The 22,403-nt window shown below is 37.0% G+C and overlaps 1 protein-coding gene across 1 annotated transcript in view; it reads left to right on the top strand.

The window, feature by feature from the left end:
* phactr3a (phosphatase and actin regulator 3a) overlaps positions 1–20,764 on the top strand; it is a 45,034-nt gene extending 24,270 nt beyond the window's left edge. Inside the window, exons 2-12 of the mRNA XM_056241479.1 lie at positions 1,877–2,038; positions 4,608–4,763; positions 5,072–5,284; positions 5,376–5,595; positions 5,720–5,862; positions 7,763–7,916; positions 14,982–15,037; positions 16,041–16,102; positions 17,059–17,199; positions 19,810–19,886; positions 20,208–20,764. Coding sequence (XP_056097454.1) covers positions 1,877–2,038; positions 4,608–4,763; positions 5,072–5,284; positions 5,376–5,595; positions 5,720–5,862; positions 7,763–7,916; positions 14,982–15,037; positions 16,041–16,102; positions 17,059–17,199; positions 19,810–19,886; positions 20,208–20,223 — 1,400 coding nt within the window. The 3' untranslated portion in view covers positions 20,224–20,764. The remainder of the gene's footprint in view (positions 1–1,876; positions 2,039–4,607; positions 4,764–5,071; positions 5,285–5,375; positions 5,596–5,719; positions 5,863–7,762; positions 7,917–14,981; positions 15,038–16,040; positions 16,103–17,058; positions 17,200–19,809; positions 19,887–20,207) is intronic.
* Positions 20,765–22,403: the final 1,639 nt, after the last annotated feature.

The raw sequence follows: 22,403 nt of genomic DNA, 5'->3' as shown, positions 1-22,403 counted from the left end.
AACGCATTTACATTTTTTTATTCTGTTTTTCGATTTGCAACAGATTAGCTTGTCCAGTGCAACATCAGCCCCTTGTAACGCACCTTACTGGCCTGCACTGAAGAAAGGGGTAGTGTGCTTGATATTATATGTTATGAAAGGCCGGGCCCTGATTGGCTGCTTGAGGTCTTCAGCAAGCGCTTCCGTATAGCAACAGACCCCCATTCCCCCTCCTCTCTCCGTTTCCCCCATCCTCCCTTTCCTTAGACAGTGGCGGCCCCTCATACGGTGCTCGGATTCATCCTTTTGCTCTGCATCTGGAGGAGCAGTAACCATAGTAACGGCTAGGCTTTGCTGACCCTGGCTTTGCTGACTCGCCTCGCCGCACAGTTTTCAGGCCTAACCTGGATTCCGTGTAGCGCTGGGTACTTGAGCAGAGACGCTCAGTCGATTGACCCGGTTCTTTTCTTGTATGGTCAATGGTCGGAGGACCTCCGTGCATGTGGTGCGTGGCGCAGCGCCTCTGGGTTTGTGACGGCACCCGCTTGCTGCCCCTGCCCACACTACACTATTTCGGTAACTGAGTGTTTGGCAGAGCGTTGACTCATTTGCTCTATGAATGGCGCTTTTCCTTTTCCTGCGTGTGAATATTTAAAAGGATTAGGTCTAGCCTGCTGAAGGATATGATGATGCTGTGGGTGTTGTAGAGGCTTTGTGTGGTAAAATATACAATTGATGTATATGCGTGTGATTAACATTTGCTTTAGCTCAAAATTAAAACAGAAAAATCCTATAGAAAAATATGTATAAAAATATTACAGCTTTGTAATTACCTTCTTTTTTGTGTTGGGTAATTATGTTATCATGTTCATTTCCCCAAAAGCGAAAGACAGTAAATAAAAAATAAAATAAAAATAAAACTGACTACAATAATGACCCTACATGAGATGTTTTGGAGAATAGATGCAAAATAAAATTAAAATGATTTTTTTTTATAAAATAATTTACTTAAATATTAAAGTATTTAAAGTGGAGCAGGAAAGCAGCAGGAAAATCAACAATCCAGAGTCAATCCTGCAATGACAAACAGCAGTATAGTGTCAAAATAAAATTAAAATAAATAAAATCATATTAAATAAAAATGTTGTAAAATATTAAGGTATTTAAAGTGCTTCTTAAATGAGTAGAAAATCTGTAAAAATTAGAAGTCCAGAGTCGGTCTTGCGACGACAAACAGCAGTAGTGTAAAAATAAAATAAATAAATAAATAAAACTGACTAAAATAATGAACCTACATAAGACGTTTTGGAGAACAGATGCAAAATAAAATAACAATTTACTTAAATATTAAAGTATTTAAAGTGCTTGTAAAATGAGTTGGAAATCAGTAGGAAAATCAAAAAATCCAGAGTCAATCCTGCAATGACAAACAGCAGTAGTGTCAAAATAACATAGAAATAAATTAAATTAAACTTTTGTAAAATATTAAAATATTTAAAGTGCTTCTAAATTTTGTCAAAAATCAGCAAAAATCAGAAATCCAGAGTTGGTCTTGCGACGACAAACAACAGTAGTGTAAAATAAAATAAAGTAAAATAAAATAAAATCTAAATTTTTATTTAAAGTGCTTCTAAAACATCTAAAACCTCAAATTTGAATCAGTGCGGTCTTCGAAGTTCATCTGACTTTCTCCAGGGGTGGCCAAAACGTTTTCATTCATTTTATATAATACGTAATATATATATATATATATATATATATATATATATATATATATATATATATTAAATCTTAAAAATAAATAACTATAAATGTTCAAAATCAGCATCATCTTTTGACATCATTGGATGTCACTGCTCAGTGCTGATGGTTCCTGTCGGTCTCATGTGTGTTACAGATGTGATGGAGCAGCAGAATGTGTTGCGCTCCAGCTGTTTGGTGAGTGGAGTCCACACCCCTCCCATCCGACGCCACAGCAAGCTGGCCACACTGGGGCGCATTTTCAGGCCGTGGAAATGGAGGAAAAAGAAAAACGAGAAGCTGAAGCAGAGCTCTACAGGTGAGACAACCGGGCTTTTTTGCCCCTTTATTTGTCTGTCTTATATTACTGAAAACATAGTGAAATTGATAATACAGATGGAGTGTTGTGTGATTTAAAAGTACCTAAAAATAAAGGTAATGAAAATAATATTTTAAGTCCAATGCACACCAGAGGCAATTTATACCAAAGATTTATGAATGGGGAAAATATTGCAAGACAATTTTCAATGATCAATTAAAATGACAAAAATGACACAAAATAGTGTGATAGAAGTAGAAATCAAAGCTAACAAAATTAGGGGGCTGTGAACGATAAATATATGGATGGTTATGAGTGATAAGATGATTTTATTCTTTGATAATGCTAATTTAAAAACACTGTTGAATGTAATCTTTAGCAAATCTTAAAATGAATATGAATTTTCCATACTGTACATTATAATTCCGTGTTGCCTAAATTCACTTGTCACAAATTAAATGTCTGATTTTAGTTTTTATTGTTTAAATTTTCTTTTTTATATAGACAAAATAGTATTGAATTTAATATCGACCATAGCATGAAAATAATTATTGGCTTATATCGTCCAGAATTTTTAAATCAATGGATCCCTAACTAGTACTTTATTAATTTCTATAGAGATATTAACTTAGCTTGGGCTGAGAGAAAGAGGACCGAGAACAGACCCCTGGGGGACACCCCAGATAACAGGACTGATGGAGGATTTGTGTTTCAGAAGAAAAGCAAACTGCTGTTTGTCATTGAAGAACTGAACCAGAGGAGAGTTTCCATTTTCAGTGATGCCAACATCTAAGAGACAGAATCCAATAAAGACTTGAGGTCCAGAAGGAGTTGAATATTAAACACCCCTGATTCAGCAGAAAGGAAGAGGTCATTTATGGCCCTGTGGAGAGACGTCTCTGCTATGTAAAGGACATTATTCTGCTTTGAAAGGCTTGTATAGATTATAAAAAAAACTTGGTGCGACTCTAATTGAGGGGAAACAGCTCTGTTCGGCAGTGGTTTGTGATAGGTCTGTAATTATTGAACACAGAAGGACCTAGACAAAGTTTCCTGAGAATTAGGGTGTCTGCAGCAGTTTTTAGTTTTAATGGAACAGAACCAGAGGCAAGAGATCTTTTAATCAAGCGGGAAATGGGTGAAATAATAGCAAACAGCTGTAGAAACAGTTTAGATTCATAATGAGACAATATCGTCATCCCATTTCTACTTTCAAAATCCAATTAAGTTTAGCAGAGGAAGTGATACACAAATGATAGTGGATACATGCAGGGAATGAGGGAGGATTGCTAGTCTTCTGATGGTGTTAAGATTGGGAATGAGTAGGAAAATTATTTAGTGCACTGCGATCCAAAGTCAATCCTGTGGTGGCAAACGGCATGTGTGTCATACTCCATTTTTGGAGAGATTAACCAGTGACTCTTCTACTTCCAAAGGTACAGTTCACCCAAAAATGTTAAATTCTGTCAAATCATTTACTCACTCTCAAATCATTTCAAACCTGTACTGCATATGAAAGTACTTAGTAAAAAGTAAAAAAAAGTAAAATTACAACAATGACACTCAAAAAATATGTAATATGTAGGCCTTAATTTGAGAAGCCTAAAGATTTGCATGTGTGTGTATTTGAATGGCATATCAATTTTCCATCTATTCGGATTACACAGTTTAAATGTAAACTATTAATCTTGATGCAATGCCTATTTGTCAGTCATACATCTGCTCTCCAAAAAAATCATGGCATAGTTTATTATTAACAATTTACATACATTTTATTTTATGAATCATTATTTTCAATCAACATTCTTAATCAAGATGTATTAAAATAGCTTGGAATCAGCATACATTTGTTCATTGTTTTCAGTTAAAAAGTGAAAAGTGTTCAAATATGGCTAGTTGTTGAACAAGCTAAATGAATGAGATTGAAAGAAATTGTATTTATTGATGATAAATATATAAACGTGGTTATTATGTATTTAAAACATTGTTTATTGCAGACATCTACCCTGTTTATTTTTCATTTATGTATGACTGACTTGTATGCATCACATAAAAGTTTATTAGATTGTTTACATTAAAACTGCAATCCAATTAAGGCCATTTTTGGAGTGTAGACTATAAAGTGTAGACTACTCAATTTATGGGCATGACGCTTTATAGCACCCCCATAGAGAACTCAAATAACATCCACGAATGATGACCAAGTCTCAAAGTTAAAGTCACGAACACCTACCGATATCATGTCAGCCAGAGGATGGCACAGATGGAGCTACGTGAGCGTGTGTGAATGAAACCGGTTGTGCGTACGTATATCAGAATCAGAATGAGCTTTATTGCAAGTATGTTTACACATATGAGGAATTTGTCTTGGTGTCAGAAGCTTTCACAGCACAGACAGAATGACAGCGACAAATATAAAATACATAATACAAAAATATACAAATACATAATATACAATATAGCGATATGTGTATGTACAGTGTGTTAGAACTTATGTTGATGAGTGTTTGTGAGTTGAGCAATCTAATGCAAGCCTAAAAGAATGAAAACACTGTTCCTCTGTGTGCAGATGTGGCCTTGGCCTGTGGACTCCATTCTCCAGACCCCGGCTCTCCCATCCGGGGCATCTCCGATGCTGAGATCCGGCTGTCTGGGTCTCAGGGGCCCATTCTCAGCATCAGTAGCATGGAGTACCTCAGCTCAGAGCAAGACAATCTCCCTTCCAGTGAGTGCTCTTCATACGTATATTTAGTACTGTACCACTGTTGCTCAGCCAATAGCAGCAGTTTGGGGCGGGGCTATCTGTTTGACTGACCAATAAAGGATAGGGGGAGTGTGGCTGGGAAACCCGTTTGGAAATGATGACACTCTTCACTGCATCATATTTACAGTGTCACACTTTAAAAGACTTTTGACTTTTTCCCTTTTTGCCAGAATCCTTGACAAACACACAATACACAAATATAACCAATGAACAACAGCCTTGAATTGCATTCCTAATAGTCTAGGCTACGATTTTGTGTTTCCTATTAGTGGTAGATTCTGTACAGGACAACGGGACAATGGAAGAGCCCAATTCAAATGAGGAAGAGGAGGAGGACGAGGAGGCTGTTCCCTCTGAAAATGAGAATGAAGATGTTGAGGAAGATGAAGACGACGGAGAGGAAGATGAGGAAGATGAACCGCAGGAGCAGTCTCCCCCAAGCAGTCACGGCAATCTCGCTTCTCAGCTTAGCACGGAGGAAGGTGTGTTCCTTTTTTCGCTAATGAAAATCAGATCAAATTTGATATTGTGGTATATATATATTATATATGAATGTATTTTTGGTTTCCACAGACCCGGGTAAAGTCGTCGTCGCATCAGTGCCTCATTCAAACTCTTTTCTCCAAAAAGAACTGTCTAGAGTCTCTGATGGCCCCAGTCCTGTGGTTTTAAGAGGGCATTTTACTAATTCTGTGGGGTCGCCGCATATAGGTAGCATACATCCGCCGCTGCCCCCTAGCTGTATAATAGAAGAACTGCACCGAGCACTGGCATCCAAGCTCAGACAGGAAAGGTGAGGATGTTAAACCCATCATTACTTTTATTTGCTTGATTTCAGAATATACATTTTTAGGAGGTCTAAGAAGTATTTTTCTGTAAAATTATTGTCAAAGTGTTTCTTTCTTTTTCTATTTTAGCATTGAGCGAGAGCCAAGTGGAAATGGTGAGAACAGAAAGGAAGCAGAGGAAAACAAGGAAAACGTTCGACAAGACAACTGCTTCACTGACGCTTCAGGAATTATCTACGACATGGACGACTGGAACGAGTCTGTCATTTCTGGTGGGTGTACTATTAAAGAGGCTATATTATGCCCTTTTACTAAGCCTTGTTTTGTTTTTGGGCTCTACTAGAATAGGTTCTCATGATTGAATGTTAAAAAAATTATTTTCACATATTTGACATTGTTGAATCACCTCACTTCCCAGTCTGTCAGTTACACTCTGTTTAGTTCCTGTCTCTATGAAGCCCCTCCTTCTGAATAGTGCAGTGTGCTCTGATTGGTCGGCTGGATCAGTGTGTTGTGATTTGTCAACCTCTTCAAGCTTATTTTGGAAATGTCACGCCCCTTACCATAACCTCGAGTTTCAACACACTACTAACCAGTCCCTCCAGAAAAATGCGATTATGCGATCGCCAAAGTCCGCATATTTATGCGGGGCCGCATTTTTTCAAATACTTCGCAATTTCGCCGCATAAATTGCTGATTTCCGCGGAAAATATGCGGGGCTTGCATGATTTCATAATCCCCGCATTTTCGTCGGAAAAAAGTCACATATATCTTAGCAGAAAGTTGGAAAATGTTGCGTTTGCTTCACACAAGAGCAGCCATTTCCCCCTGTTGCCATGGGAACGTTATGAAGTGAAGTAATTACGCGACGTGAACATCATCGAAAAGCTGTAAAACAGGAGCACACTTTATTTTTAAATATTTCATTTATTCATTTTTACTGAAGTTGTAGTATTCCTCTAGTAAAGCTACAGAACTTGTTTGACTCATCAATGTTTTGTAAGTTTGATGTGTTTATTAAGGTCTTGTAACGCGTTGTGTCGGGAAGAAAAATAGGGATAGCCTATAGCTCACAGCTGAAGTTATCGCAGAGGCCAGACAGACTCACGGAGTCGATTGGCATCTCACAACTCGCACTTTATTCCCAAATCGAACTCGTATAACTGTCTGTCACGCGTTCTACCGTCCACGTCGTTACTTAATAAACAAAATAAGATAAAAGAAGTAGCATCAAACAGAAATTACCCGCACACATGGGGTGTTCGAGGCGCATGGCACATACAAATATAATACTGCAGACAGTTAGACAGGGAGCGCGCAGCTCTTAAAGGGGCCACACCTTATTTCCACTCGTTACAGTCTGAAATAAAACAAGATGAGAAATTAAATATTTCCAGCACTTTCTGTGATGTAGTATGCTTGCTTATCATAGGAAGTAATAAGAAATAACTCTTTACATTAAGGTAGTAGCCTAGTGAGAACAGGGTGTTGGGGAATCACTTTTTTTTTTCTCTTATTCATCAAACCGCAGTTTTTGCAAAGTCCCGCAATTTTAGCAAGTTCCCGCAATTTCATCGCATAAAATTGCATAAATATCCCGCATATTCCATCGCATTTTTAAAGAAAACGGGCATAATCAAGGATTTTTGCCCAACAATCACAAAAAAACTAACTCAACTCAACCAGGCCTCGCATCCTATTTTTTTGCTTATGCCTTGTTTTGCGGGAATTATTTATATGAGGAATACTGTGACGTGGGTATTCCCGGAAGAAAACTGAAGACTACAATCGAAGCGTTTCAGGGAGTTCAGAAACAGTGTTTACTGATATAGAGAATATCTCCGTTTTGGAATGACTTTGTGCTTTGTAACTTTGTAGACCTTTTTTATGCTCAAACAGCAACATTGTAGAAGTTTGAAAACGTAAAGAAGCGTAATAGATCCTCTTTAATGCGATCCTGTAGTTCCTTTGCACATAATCATGAGATACTGCAATGATTTATCATAACTAGATAACTATCTAATTTGTGCAGAATGTTTACCACGATATAGTCATTGGATCAATGCGTTTGTTCATAATACAAGCGGCAATAGAGTAATTTCTGTCTGGAAATATGGAGCACTTTAGCTTGTTATGTCATTAAGTTATGAATTCTTTGGCAAATGTGTGCAGGCACATTGCCAAGGAGGATGAGGAAGGAGCTGCTGGCCGTGAAGCTTCGGAATCGTCCCAGCAAACAGGAGCTGGAAGACAGGAACATTTTTCCTACGCGGAGTGACCAGGAGAGACAGGAGATCCGCCAACAGATCGAAATGAAACTTGCCAAGTAAGTCATAAATGTATGTTGACTGTACTGTATATGCAAGTACTGTATATAAACTATTACACTGCCCTCTTCAGGACATTTTTTGGAAATACATGAGAATGTCATCTTCAGGGACTTGGAGACTGCTTAATACAATTTTTTTTTGCCATACAAATCTGTTATCACTGGCAACCTTTATTCTAATAGTCATTTAGCTACTAATTTATATCCATTAATTACTAAGTCCAGGGGGAATCTTAGCGCTTGAGTTGAGTTGTATGCTCAAACTTCTCCATTAAAGACAGCAAATCTGTTTAGATATCACTTAAGGATTATATGGACAAGTGTACTCATGGAACAGATTATGAAAACAGATTTCGTGCAGAGGTATAGTGTTATCGTACAATGATTGCAATCTGATGTGAAGTATATAGCGGAAACTGGGATTACAGTCAGTTGAGGATTGGAGTTAATCTGAGAGAATAAATCCACTACAGTTTTCATTAGATTACATTTGATTATATACGACTTTAAACACCTTGCTAAACACCTTTAAACACCAAAATGTTTTTTGTTTTGTTTTGCTGTGTTGTGTTTTGCTTTCATGTGTTCTGTTTTGTGGTTTGTTTTGCATTTCTTTGTTGTGCTTGTGTTGTGATTTGCTTTGCTGTGTTTGTTTTGTTTTATGTTTTTGCTGCTTTGCTTTGTGTTTTTGTTTTGTTTTGTTTAATGAATTATTACATTTTAAATGTGGCGTTTTAAATCTCAGGGGCCATTCACACGACATCGTTCTCAACTAAAAACGGAAAACTTTTGATGCGTTTTGGCCGTTCATTTAATCAACAACAGCGTTTTGGGTGCCTAAAAACGCAAACTTTAGAAAACAGGTTTCAAAGTGCACGTTTTTGAAAAGGATACTGTTAATATATCCATGTAAACTATAACAAAACGTGAATTTGTGAAAACGGTGATGTCATGCATATTACTTGTTCAGTAAAGAGATATCGCCACCTACTGGCCTCGCAGCAGAACACAGCGTTTTTAGTCGTTTTTGTGGATACGTGTGAGTGGGGATCATTTTGACAATGTTGTCGTCTGTATGCTAAAGATGCATCGTTGTCGTGTAAACATACCCTCAGAGTTTATAACGTAAGTGAAGATCAATGTTGACATCTGCTACTTCAGCCTACTGATAAATGTAGTGTTTAATATCTGATCTTTACAACTAAGTGCTAGGAAAAATAAAGATGAGGATGGCTTCAGCGCCTCATGCAATTACAGATCTTGTCAGGGTAAGTCTTATGTAATCAGCTGTGGTATACCATTTCACCATTGAAATCAGCCTTTTGTGGATTCTTAGAAGAAACAGCCATTATGTCCAGTTTAATTTAGGCTTCGAGAGAGCTTTGTTCAGGCCGCAGTGACAGATACGAGGTGCTACAATGTTATAAGATGGTATGTGACCATCCTAAGTTATGTAATGCGAGAACCACGAGTGGTTTGTAACAAAGATGTGATTCGGATAAGGATGTGAGTGGAAAGCAGGCCCTGTGCTGCTGATGCAGGTGTTTACACTAGATTAACTGCAGGTTTAGCAACACATTCTACAGATTCATGCATTTGATGGACATTTATCGTGGACATTTATGGACACTGAATGAAATGACTTCTACATATAAAATAGTACTGGATGCTTAACAAACAGTAAATTATTTGTACGCAGGGACTTAATAAACCAACAAATAATTGTTGTGCTTTTGAGGATTTTGGAGCCATAAAACTGGACGTTTTAGCTGCTTATCAGATACTTTCCCTGATAGCAAGGACATTTAGATCTTCTAATCATAGGGTTTAGTGTGTCTTTTACTCTTTGTCAGTTGTTACATTTTAGAGTGGAAAGACTTAGGCTTAAAATGCCTTCTTGGTTCTCCCCAGTAATTATAATGTTGATGATTTTACATAACACATAATTCATACAGTATATTGATATCGAATCTGTATTGATCGCTCAACATGAAATGAGGTTTGAAACCCATTTTATTTTGGTGATGATAAAGACGTGTACTTAATTGTACTAAAAAGTGCTTAAAAGTACTTACAATCTTAAAAGTACATTTAAAAAACTGTACTTGCAGATAATATTAATGAAATAAAAAGCCACGTAAGTGTACTTGGAGCGTTCACTTTCATGACTGTTTCTTAAAACACTTAAGTACAGTTTTAAAAAGCGCACTTAGCAGTAATGTCAAATTATAAGTTTTACTTTTACATTTTAAATGATTATGTTTTAATATTTTGTTGTGCTTTAAGAAGAACAATCATTTGATGTGCTGACTACTAAAGCATGTAGCATTAGTTTGATGTTCTGACTAAAGCATGTTCAGTATTACATTTAAAGTTACATCCTTTCAAATGCAAATTTGTCATAATAAATGTGTAATTAATTACACATATTTAAATAGCCTACATGACACAAGTTTCGGTTACACTTTATTTTAAGGTGTCCTTGTTACAGTGTAATAAGTACTGAGCAATATTGATTAACTACATTACTACGGTCGGGGTTGAGGGTTAGTTGCTTGTAATTATGCATAATTTACTGTTATTACTATTGCAAGTACATTGCAAGCAGTGTTACCCAAGTTTGAACTGACATTAAAAAATATTTTAGATTACCATAAATGCTTGTCAGTACATTCGGCAGTGCACTTCAACCATATTTCAGAGACAATAGAAGTAAATATGAAATTACATAATAAAGATGGACTTAAGCACTACTTAAGTGGGTCAAAAAACAAACAAACAAATGAGTTTTCTAAATGCTTTTAATTCCAAGTTTAATTTCCTGAAAACATTACATTCAGTTTGCACTTATATATTGCAAGTATATTCTTTTAATTCTGTAACTAGTACTTCTTTTATAAATACTTTAGTGCATGACTTTATTTTGAGGCATTGACTGCATTTTGAAAAGCATGCGCCAGAATGAAAGCATGAAAAATGAGAAGGATCAGGTCAGGTCAGGTCAGCCGAGAAGGAAAGTCGTTTCAGAGGTCGAGCATGTTTTTACTTTATGATGAAAGCTTTTTTTTTTTGGGGGGGGGATTAACATGCGCTCATGAATCGTTCACATAAGACGGGGAACATGTACACTATTATGGTACGGTCAATTTTAATGTCATGTTTAGGTGACAGTGACAGTCAGCATAAATGAGTATAACTAGGCCAGAGTGAAGTGTGACGGTCAATGCACCTGCAGGACAGGCTGAAGTCTGAGCGAAACACACACTGACACTTTGCCGCAGCAGCATGTCATGACCTTCCTATCTTTGGCTTGCCTTGCTTTACTCCGCCACTGAAGAAAGACACGGCTGGAGCTATTTTTAGAGCTCAGACTGGTGAATAATGGATGGTAGTGCGTGTTCCCCTCCTCCATCTCCACCTCACTGTAGTGAACACCAAACACGGCGGTAGTCTACTGTACTTCTCACAGCAGCTTCTCCTATCTGATGGAAATATGTTACGATGAAGCACACTGCTGTCCATCTGTTAATTAAACCGGTCTGATGAATGACCTGTGTATAATGGAGAGCAATGCCACGAGCTTCCAGTGTTGCACCGGCAGATCTCTTTGTTTCCGTGTTCACGGGGAAGCTACTGTTGCTAGGCAACTCGTGATACAGGTCAATAATATCCAGGCAGCTTCCAAGGGAGCTTTGGGAGTTGGTCTCCATTTCAGTTCATGAAATATTAACACCGCCACATCTGCTGGAATCCCGTCTTACTCAGCTTATATGAGTGACAACAGTGTTACAATGGCTGGAATGCAGTCTAATGCTGTAAAACGTCTTCTTAATCAGATCTCGCCGTAGATCTTGGCATAACAAAGTATTTTTATATTAATAGTTTGTTTGAAAGCAATTTCCATGAGGCAACATGCCGTTCTTACGACTATTGCAAATCACAACAAAGTTGAGTCGGTCCTGTTGTACAGCATTTTCGACTTTGTTACGTTTAATAATGTTTCGTAAAAAATATAATAATAAATATTTCTTTAAAACAGTATAGCAGACTTGTAAAAATATGATTTGAAATATACTGATTTAGGTAAGACATTATTTTACAGTGTCCTTGTTACATAATTATGTTACATGCACTTAACATAATAACAGTAAATTATGCATAATCACATGCAACTAACCCTAAACCAAAATCCTAATCTAACCCCATAGCAGAGGTGGAAAGAGTAATAAAATATTCTACTCAAGTAAAAGTACTACTACTTCAATTAAATTTTACTTAAGTACAAGTAAAAGTACTGGTCTAAAAATCTACTCAAGTAAAAGTAAAAAGTAGCTCATTTAAAATTTACTCAGAGTAAAAGTTACTGAGTAACTTTTTTAACAGCGGGGTGGTGTGGGGGAATCCCCCGTGTAGGGTTGTAATGGTATGAGATTTTCACAGTATGATAACGTCTCAGAAAATATCACGGTTTACAGTATTAATCAATTAATAAATAAATAAACTGTATTATTAAATTATGGGTATTATTATTATTATTAATTATTCTTTCAGTTAAAATGACAGTTAAATTAAAGGGTCACTTCAGGATTTAGCATTAAGCTTTGTATTAGTAGAAAACCTGTAGTATTTTCGAATTACCGTGCTCATTTCTTCTACATAAATGACCCAGACCCATTTTAAATACACATTCATCTTTCCAGAGGTGAAGTGCCCCTTTAATGAAAACAGGATTTTTTTTTTTGGTTGAACAAATGCTTTTATTATAACAAACTTGAAACCATTTGTTTGTTTTGTTTATTAAAATTTCAATAAAACATGTCTAATCAATTAAATTTGATAATTGATAATGAATTAGATTAACAACTTATTTTTAACATTAATAATTTAATAAAATGTTTAAGAAAAATATTGTCCTATGAAATGTATTTTATTCAAAAAAATTAATGTTTCTTTTTATGATTTAATCCAAATATATTATCAAAAACGGTTGTAATCAAATGTAAATTTAAAATTGTGTCCTTTTATTTTTTGGGGAAGCGCTGCAAAAACAGATTTACTAAATTAAACCATGGACAAAAACTATATTCCTTTAAATAATGTTTAAATAAAATGTATTATTATTGTTGTTATTATTATTATTTAGAGAAGTAGGCTACGTTCTATTGTATGCCTATAATAGTAATATATTTCTGTCCTAATTTCTCCTAGTAAAACCAAACTTTTATTTTGACGGGTTGTAGTGAAGACCAAAAGTGTTTCAAAGTGTATTTGACAATGGTTTATCTCAAATAAAATTATGAAAATGCTCATTAGGCGTTCTCTCAGAGCAGCTCTGGAAATGTTCATGTATTCATATCCTCAAATTGTTTGTGAGACTCTGAATGTCACGCGTACTTGAGTATGTAGTAGACAAAGCGGCGCAGCTCAGCAGAACAAATAGGGTTATATTTACATGCAGTATTTTTGTGCTAAGCTTAAATATTCACAGACCATGTCGCGATTGGATTTATTGGACAGTTCTACTTTCCATGTAGGCTATTCATCCATCCATTATTTTGCGTGTTTTACGTGACATCTGCGTTATGTAAATTTCATTTTCATGACTGGATTCCGGGGTTCCCTCTGCATCACGTAAATCGGGACATACCTTTATCTGCAGGACGGATGGTGTCCTATATCCTCCTTTTTGACATTTTTTGCAAATTGGATATCTATCCTCGAGGACAACCACGCTTTTTTTCTACAAAGTATTTTCATACTGGCCAGTGGCAGTGGCCATAATTCGCTTGGCGCTTCGGTTTCAGCTTCAGCTGTGTCTGCGTCACCTTTTTTGCGCGTTTGTTCTCCCGCCCTTCAATCAATGCTGTAGTTTCCGGAGTGTGATTTTTTCTTCTTTTTTTTTTTTTACTCAGTAACGGATATGATTTCAAATGTAGCGAAGTACAATACTTCAAAGAAAACATACTTAAGTAAAAGTAAAAGTACCGATTTTAAAAACTACTTTAAAAAGTAGAAGTACACAAAAAAACTACTCAATTACGTAACGCGAGTAAATGTAATTCGTTACTTTCCACCTCTGCCCCATAGTAAGTACATTACTTAAATATATAATTACACTGTAACAATGACACCTTAAAATGAAGTGTAACCCGGATTTATGTTGTTACTTATTACAACTCATTGTTACTTTTTACAACTTGTTACTTAATACAACTTATAAGACTGGGGACGCAGGGGGGAAACTGTAAATTGATCACACATTAAAATAATATCCTACCCAATTAAACATTTTATTTAGAGAAAGGAGAAAATAAATAAACACCTGGAATATTAAATCGACATTTTTCATGTCCGAATTTAATGCGCATCACGTGGCAAAATCAACTCAAACCCGTAGTGAAATGATGTACAACTATTAAAAATGTACCTTTTATTTAATGGTGAAACGTGATCGAGTAAAACTCACACTATGATTTCTGGATTAATATATATAGTATATATAGCCTATAGTAAAATATTACGACATACACGGGGACATACTGCATGATCTAGTTGCTTTGCTCTATGATTTCTACTTGCTATTTGCCAGCATATTATATTCAAATGATCAATTATCAAACGATCGCTTAACCTAATACTACTACAAAGGCGCGTGGAGAGACAGTGCGCGCTACAAAGAGCGCGCGTGGAGCTCTCATCACTCGGCACGCGCCAGCCTGTTCAAAAGAGCGCGCGCCCGCACTCAAACCACAACAAGGAGCACGAGTTCTGTCTCTCTCGGACCGTTATACACACGGAGACTGCACTTTCTCACTCATTTAAGTCTAGTCGGCACCGCCTCTTGATAATTGGTGTTTATTTAGCAAAAGGGCTCAAAAGCCCGGCGTTTGAGCATCCAGATGAGGAGTAATAACTGCCAGGCTGAACACAAAGGACGGAGAGACTTTGAGCGTCCCTTCAGAGTCTCCCTCCCTCACCGCTGGGTCTCACTGAGCGGCTCCTGCTCCTGCTTCTGCACGGGACAGTAATGGTTCAAAACCATATTCTGCTCTTTTTCCGCAGGAGACTCAGTCAACGGCCGGCCGTTGAAGAGCTGGAGAGCAGAAATATTTTAAAACGTGAGTATTACACGATAATCAACAAAAATAGAAATGTGAATATTTAAATGTAATAATAATTTAAAAGTAATAATAACATTGTTTATGATATTGCACATTAATACGTTTTTTTTTCCATTTACCAATAAATGTTTAGGTTTCAGGATTTTTTTTAACCAAACTGTGTAAAAAGATGATTCACAACTATGTTATATAGGAGATATAAGGGAATTTACTGATATACCATTTTACTTTATGCAATATGTGGGTAAAATGGTCATTAATGGGTAGTCCCATTCAATACAATGTATCTTTACACTGTATCTAATTTGCATATTAATGTGTTCTTGGGGCTATTATTATCTAATGAAAAAAGAAGTGTAATAATCGAGTAATCATTGGCAACATTTTTTCAAAATAATATCTATTATTTAATAGGAATATTGATATATAATTTCTTTCCCTGTTTGATGTGTCTCCAAAATGGCTGATAAACATGCTGTTTGTCCTGGTGTCTCTACAGTGGACATGTATGAAATCATACATGAAAGTCATTTTGATTAGAAACCCCATACCTTTTTCTTTAAATGTTGATTTATGACAAACAATTTGAAAATGAGTCAGATTTAAATGGTAATTACAAATATAGTTGAAATAGTAAGTAAATTGCTAAGTGAAAAGTAATACAGTCCGATAAGACATTTTTAATCAGCATGTTAATTAAATTAAATGTTTTTTTTATTTTATTTTATTAAATTAAATGTTTTTGGGGGCTGTTAAGGTGAAAATGTTGTTGACATGCTTTTTGACTAAGGCATAAAGTAATGTTATTGTGTCTTCCATTGCTTTGTACTGCACACAAAATCACTACGGAGTATTATATCAAATAGATTACTGTAATCTGTCTGTCAGATAAGACACATCAGAGAAAAACAAGGCTTGCTAAAGCAGGCATGAGAAGTGACCCCTGTGACTGTGCACTTGATTAGATCGCCCTCATTGAGTCTCTCTTTTGCTCTTTCAGAGAGGAACGATCAGACGGAGCAAGAGGAAAGAAGAGAGATCAAACAGAGACTCAACAGAAAGGTAAACACTCTATGCTCAGTTTCATTTCACTTACAGCATGCTTTATTTTCCTCACGGTCACTGAATGTAAGGAAGCTGTGGTCTGTAAAATTATTACGCTCCTAATATTTCTACTTGTAATAAGACATTATTCAACACCGTCTAATGCTGAATAAAGATTCACGCCCCATTCAAGGACAAGCAGTGGTTTTCAAAAGGGCAAAGCAATTTTGTGTAATAATTTTCAGAGTTAGTTACATCGGATGTATCAGATTGAGAGAACTTCTATAGAAGCATTCAGACCATAGATGATGAGAAGAAAAGAAAAAGAGAAGAGTTGACATGAGAGCAGGACCTCAATTATTGAGATGGTTAACAGCATGCGTTTAAATGTGTGTGTGTGTGTGTATATATATATATTTTTTTTTTTTGCTTGCCTTGCCTGCATTATTTCATGGTAAAAAAAAAAATATCATAAATTTACCTCAAAATGACGGCGTGATATATAGAGTAATATAAACATTTAAAGAATTAAATTGAATGAATTAAGCATTTATTCTTATATATTGGAATCCGTTTTTTGGCTTATTTTTTCTAGTTTGCAATTAATTGCACATTAATTACACGTTGTTATTATTATTATTAAAATTTAGCAATGATAACAACAACAATAATACTACTAATAATTATGTTTTGAAATAATTTTGTTTTATGGCTCTTTCCCCCCCAGTGTGCAATTCATTTCTCATTATTTACATTTGATTAAAAGTTGCTGTATTTTTTTGACTGTACTAAAGCATAAAATATCATAGCATGTTCCTTAAATCTCAGAGCAAACATGCTAAGTTCAAATACTTGTTAGTTATTCTACTTTGAAATGTGCGTTCCGTGTCGGAATGTTTTGTTTCGGCTCCTGCAGAAAAAGTGCATCTCATAACTTGTACGCGGCCCCATTAACAGCACTCTTTTTCTTACAGCTCAACCAGAGGCCAACAGTTGATGAACTAAGAGAACGAAAGATTCTCATCCGCTTCAGTGATTACGTGGAGGTGGCCAAAGCCCAGGATTATGACAGGAGAGCTGATAAACCCTGGACGAGACTGTCTGCTGCTGACAAGGTGCGTGACAAACAGCTGATGTCAGAAAATCTTTACAGTGATCTTCAGTTTGTCTTAAATTCAATAAGACAGCACAGAGAGAAATTCTTCTTCTTATTATTATTATTAGTGATTCTCTCAAGGTTTTTTGTTAAGCGGATAAAAGGCAATCTAATTTGTGTCAGTAGTCATAACTGTATGAAGGTAAAAGAGTAGCAATACTCGAGAGCACGTCTATGTGAATTTGAGAACTTGTACAATAAATATTCGTATGTGTATGTAAACATTTACACTCACAGCTCCAATGTGAAAACCTGTAAAAATAAAAATCTGAAGTTGAATGTTGAAATTTGCACTCGCAGACAATAGTCACAAACCTGTATTCTGAATTTGAAGCTGCAGACAAGCAGTCACAAATGTGTAAAATGCCATTCACAGAAATACAATGACAGTCACAAACATGTAAAATATAAGTTCAAGTTCAGATTTTTATTTTACAGGTTTTCACATTGGAGCTGTGAGTGTAAATGTTCACATACACATACGAATATTTATTGTACAAGTTCTCAAATTCACATCTACGTGCTCTCGAGTTTTGCTACTAATTTACCTTCATATAACTGAAGCAGCTTGTCTGTCAACATGAATCCGTGCACTTTTTACTTGCAGATGCGTTTAAGGGTGTGTTCACACTTGGCAGGTTTGGTTGGATTGAAACGAACTCTAGTGTGGTTGCTCTGTTAGTGCGGTTCAGTTGAATAAGTGTGAACGCTGTCATCCAGACCTTGGTGCGCACCAAACAAGCGGACCGAGACCCACCATTTTAGTTGGTCCTTGTCTGCTTTCTAACAAACTCTAGTGCAGTTTGACTGAAATATGAACGCGATATGGACCAAAGACATCTAAACAAACCAAAAACAGGATGCAATCACAATATGCAACCCTAAAAAAGACAGAATGCTCAAGCATACCTAGTTCTTCTCTTCATAGGAGCTACATTGCCCATTACAGCCTATACAGCAGATCTTTGTTTGTCATTTGTGTGTGTAATGGAGGAATTTATGCCGCTGTTTTGACTCCTTTACACATTTTATAAGCTCTTTATTAGTTCTCAACCGGTAAAAATACCATTATATGGACACAAATGCAGGCACATTTAGCCAAGCACACAGCTTTCTTTGGATCTTTGGCAAGTTCTGTCGCAAAATATACAATATATATATATATGTATTGTTTCCTATATACAAAAAAAGCAATTTTGTGAACACTTAGTGAACCAGGACTAAATGTATCATATTCTTTTTGGTCCGGACCAAAAGAAACGAGAACCGAAAGTGTGAACACACAGGTTAGTTCACCTAAATATCCTGGCTCTTCCAAGCTGTATAATGGGAGTGTATGGTAACTTCGTTTTTGAATCCCAAGAAAGTGCATCCATCCATCATAAAAGTAATCCATACGACTACAGTGGGTTAATAAATGCTTTCTGAAGCGAAGCGATGCGTTTTTGTACAGAAAATATCCATATTTATAACTTTATTAACTATATTGGCTTCTGGTAACAACCGTACGTGAGTCTAGTTTTGGCGGAAGAGTGACCTCTGACCCGACGCATGACGTATGATGTTGGAGTAGCGTAAGCTTAGGTGAGAGTTGACGCCTCTCGCGGTTCAAACAAAGAGAGCTGGGCAACAAACTCAAGCTCCTCCCACACTTATCTGTAAAAATTCTCGCTTTAGACTTCTAATTCGTGACTGGTGTTTTGTTTTGCTCGATCCTCTGCGCTTCCACGTTCACCAATACGTCACGTGTCAGGTTAGGGGTCACTCTCTCCAGCCGCAAAAGCTAGTTATTATAGCTAATGAAGTTTTAAATATGGATTTACGTTGGGCCAGAGGTCACTCTTCTGCCGGAACTAGACTCGCTTACAGCCTTTAACGGAAGCCAGTGTTTATAAAGTTATAAATATTGATACTTTTCTTACAAAAACGCTTCAGAAGGCCTTTATTAACCCCCTGGAGTCCTATGGATTAACTTTTATGATGGATGGATGCGCTTTTTTGGGCTTCAAAATCTAAGTTACTATTCACTTCCATTATAAAGCTTGGAGGAGCCTGGATACATTTTATATAACTCAGATTGTGTTTGGCTGAAATAAGAAAGTCATTTACACCTAGGATGGCTTGGGGTTGAGTAAATTATGGATTAATTTCATTTTAAGTGTAGGGTGATCAGATTTCTCATGGTGGAATACGGGATGGACAGGCACTCGTCTGACTTGATCTCCTCCACGCTCTCCGACTTCACTAACTGCAAGTTAATCGATAACGAATTGTGATTGAATGGTAATTTTGTTCTCCAAAATATGCAAGATTTGCTACCTTTGATTAGGCTATTCTCACGTGACAGAAGCCTGCTACTCACTTTTATGATCACCTAGAAAAGACAATTTAGGAAAGAAGAAAAAACATGATTTTTTTCATTCAAAGTCAGGACACTGAAAATAGAGCTGGAAACCGGGACGTCTGGTAACCCAACTTAAGTGGCTTTTTATCAAAGTCCCTTTAAGGCAACATTTCACTCGGCGGCCATCTTTGACTAAAATCTTTGCTTTTATTTGCGATTCCACAGGCGGCCATCCGCAAAGAGTTGAACGAGTTCAAAAGCACTGAAATGGAGGTCCATGCTTCAAGCAAGCATCTAACAAGGTCAGTATGTGTGTGTAACCCTCTCACAGATGTGCCCTCGCTATTTTTAGACAGACAAAATCCAGAGCCGAAGACAAACGGCCTGGTCCAAAAGTGACTGGGACACGTATATATGAAATTATGACTGTGTCACCTTGATATGAGTGGTTTGGGATAAAAGGTTGCTCTCTACATAATGATGACATTAGTGGCCATTAGAGCTCTAATGTTTGATCTTACTAAAAATAACTGATTGATGCAACACACTATAATCAAGTCCTGTCCAATCATATGGTCGTGTTTGTGAAAGGCACCTTTGTTGATTTGTCTCCTCTCGATCAGGTTTCACAGGCCCTAAGAGGGGGTTTTCTTCTGTGAAGAAAATGCTGAAAGTGGCGTTCATGTTAAATCCTGGAGGTGCCTCTTCCAGAGCTGTGGCTTCGTCCATGGGATTCCCTTATTCTTCCAGCGGCTTGGGCCGAGTGGTGTTTGGGGGTGGTCAGCGCTGGAGGCTGCGTCTCCTTCACGGACGGCCACAGGGACAAACCTGAAGGACATCTGCGGAGACATTTAACCTGAGGCTGACGGAGTGGAGCGGCAGAAGACTTTTTGATGTTTTTAAAACTGGACTACATTTCAATGACTGCTAAGGAAAGATGAATCAGTTCTGGGTAAATGTTTGTGTACATGTAACCAGCCTCACTTGAAAAATAAGTAAAAAGAAGAAAAAAAGAAGAAGAAAGAAAAATAAACTTGAGGGTTAATAAGCCTGCTATAAATGAATTTCATATTTACTGTACAAAAGTCCGTTTGAACAGGGTTGTTCATGTCATCACTTGAAAAAAAAACTAAAAAAAACTTTGTAAGCACTACTTGTCTTCAAAATACAATTTTGGAAATACTCCTGTGTTGTTAAGTCTGATTATATACCCACACAAAAGTTTGGGATTGGTAAGATTTTTTTTAATGTTTTTGGCTCAAGACTGATTTTTTTTTAAATCAAAAATACAGTAAAACGGTAATATTGTGAAATATTATTACAATTTAAAATAACATATTTTTCTATTCCGTTTTCTATTTTAATATGTTAAAAACTAACTCATTCCTGTAATGCAAAGCTGAATGGTCAGCATCACTACTGCAGTCTTCAGTGTCACATGATCCTTCAGAAAACTGCCATTTGAAATGGAAATCGGTTTTAAAATTATAAATGTCTTCGTCACTTTCGATCAGTTTAATTCATCTCCGCTGAATAAAACGATTAATTTCCTTATGTAAACACTCAACGGCAACTTTAGGTACACTTTGCTAGTAACAGGTTGGACCCTATTTTGCTCTTTCATGATGTGAATCTCCAGCTCCTGTTCCACCACATCCCAAAGCTGCTCTATTGGATTGAGATCTGGTGACTGTGGAGGCCGTTTGAGTTTAGTGAACTCATGTTCAAGAAACCAGTTTGAGATGATTGTGACATGGCATGTTATCCTGATGGAAGTAGCCATCACAAGATGGTACACTGTGGTCATAAAGGGATGGACATGGTCAGCAACAATTCTCAGGTCAGCTGAGATGTTTAAATGATGCTCAGTTGGTGCTAAAGTGCCCAAAGTGTGTAAAGACCAGCAGCAGCCTGAACCGTTGATACAAGGCAGGATGGATCCATGCTTTCATGTTGTTTACACCAAACTCTGACCCTACAGTCTGAATATCGCAGCAGAAATCGAGACTCATCCGACCAGGCAACATTTTTCCAATCTTCTATTGTCCGGTTTTGGTGAGCCCATGTGAATTGTAGCCTCAGTTTCCTGTTCTCATCTGACAGGAGTGTCACCGGTTTTTCTTCTGCTTCTGTGGCCCTGTATTTGCTTCAAGGTTTGGCGTGATGTGCGTTCAGAGATGCTCTTCTGAAGACCTCGGTTTTTACGAGTGGTTATCTGTTATCTGAGTTACTGTTGTCTTTCTATCAGCTGGAACCAGTCTGGTCATTCTCCTCTGACCTCTGGCATCAACAAGGCATTTTCTCCCACAGAACTGCCGCTCACTGGATATTTGATCTTTTTCTTTACCATTCTCTGTAAACCCTACAGACGGTTGTAATCCCAGTAGATCAGCAGTTTCTGAAATACTCAGACCAGCCCATCTGGCACCAACAATCATGTCACATTAAATAAGTCACTTAAATCACCTTCCTTCCCCCATCTGATGCTCAGCTTGAACTTCGGCACCGACTTGACCATGGCTGAATGAGTGAATGAAAAGGAGTGAGTGAATTCGGACAGTCGTTGGGCATACATCGGTTGTAAACTCGTTATTGCAGTGCATTGTGGGATTGAATAAGTGCACTCAATAACGTCCACTATGGTTTCGGACACCACTCCAAATGGCTGTCCCCTCAAATAATGCCCTAATTGAGGGTATAGGGGGCGATTTCAGATTCAGCCTTTGTCTCGCTTGCGCATAAAATGTCTACATGCCTAAATGAGTGGCTGCCATGTGATTGGCTGATTAGATATTTGCGTTAACATGCAGTTTGAAAGG

Source organism: Rhinichthys klamathensis, unplaced genomic scaffold (genome assembly GCF_029890125.1).
Source record: "Rhinichthys klamathensis goyatoka isolate OS25496 unplaced genomic scaffold, OSU_Roscu_1.1 h1tg000645l_1, whole genome shotgun sequence".
NCBI lineage: Eukaryota > Metazoa > Chordata > Actinopteri > Cypriniformes > Leuciscidae > Rhinichthys > Rhinichthys klamathensis.
The sequence above is the reverse complement of the archived record's forward strand: the minus strand, read 5'-3'. Positions and strand labels throughout refer to the sequence as shown.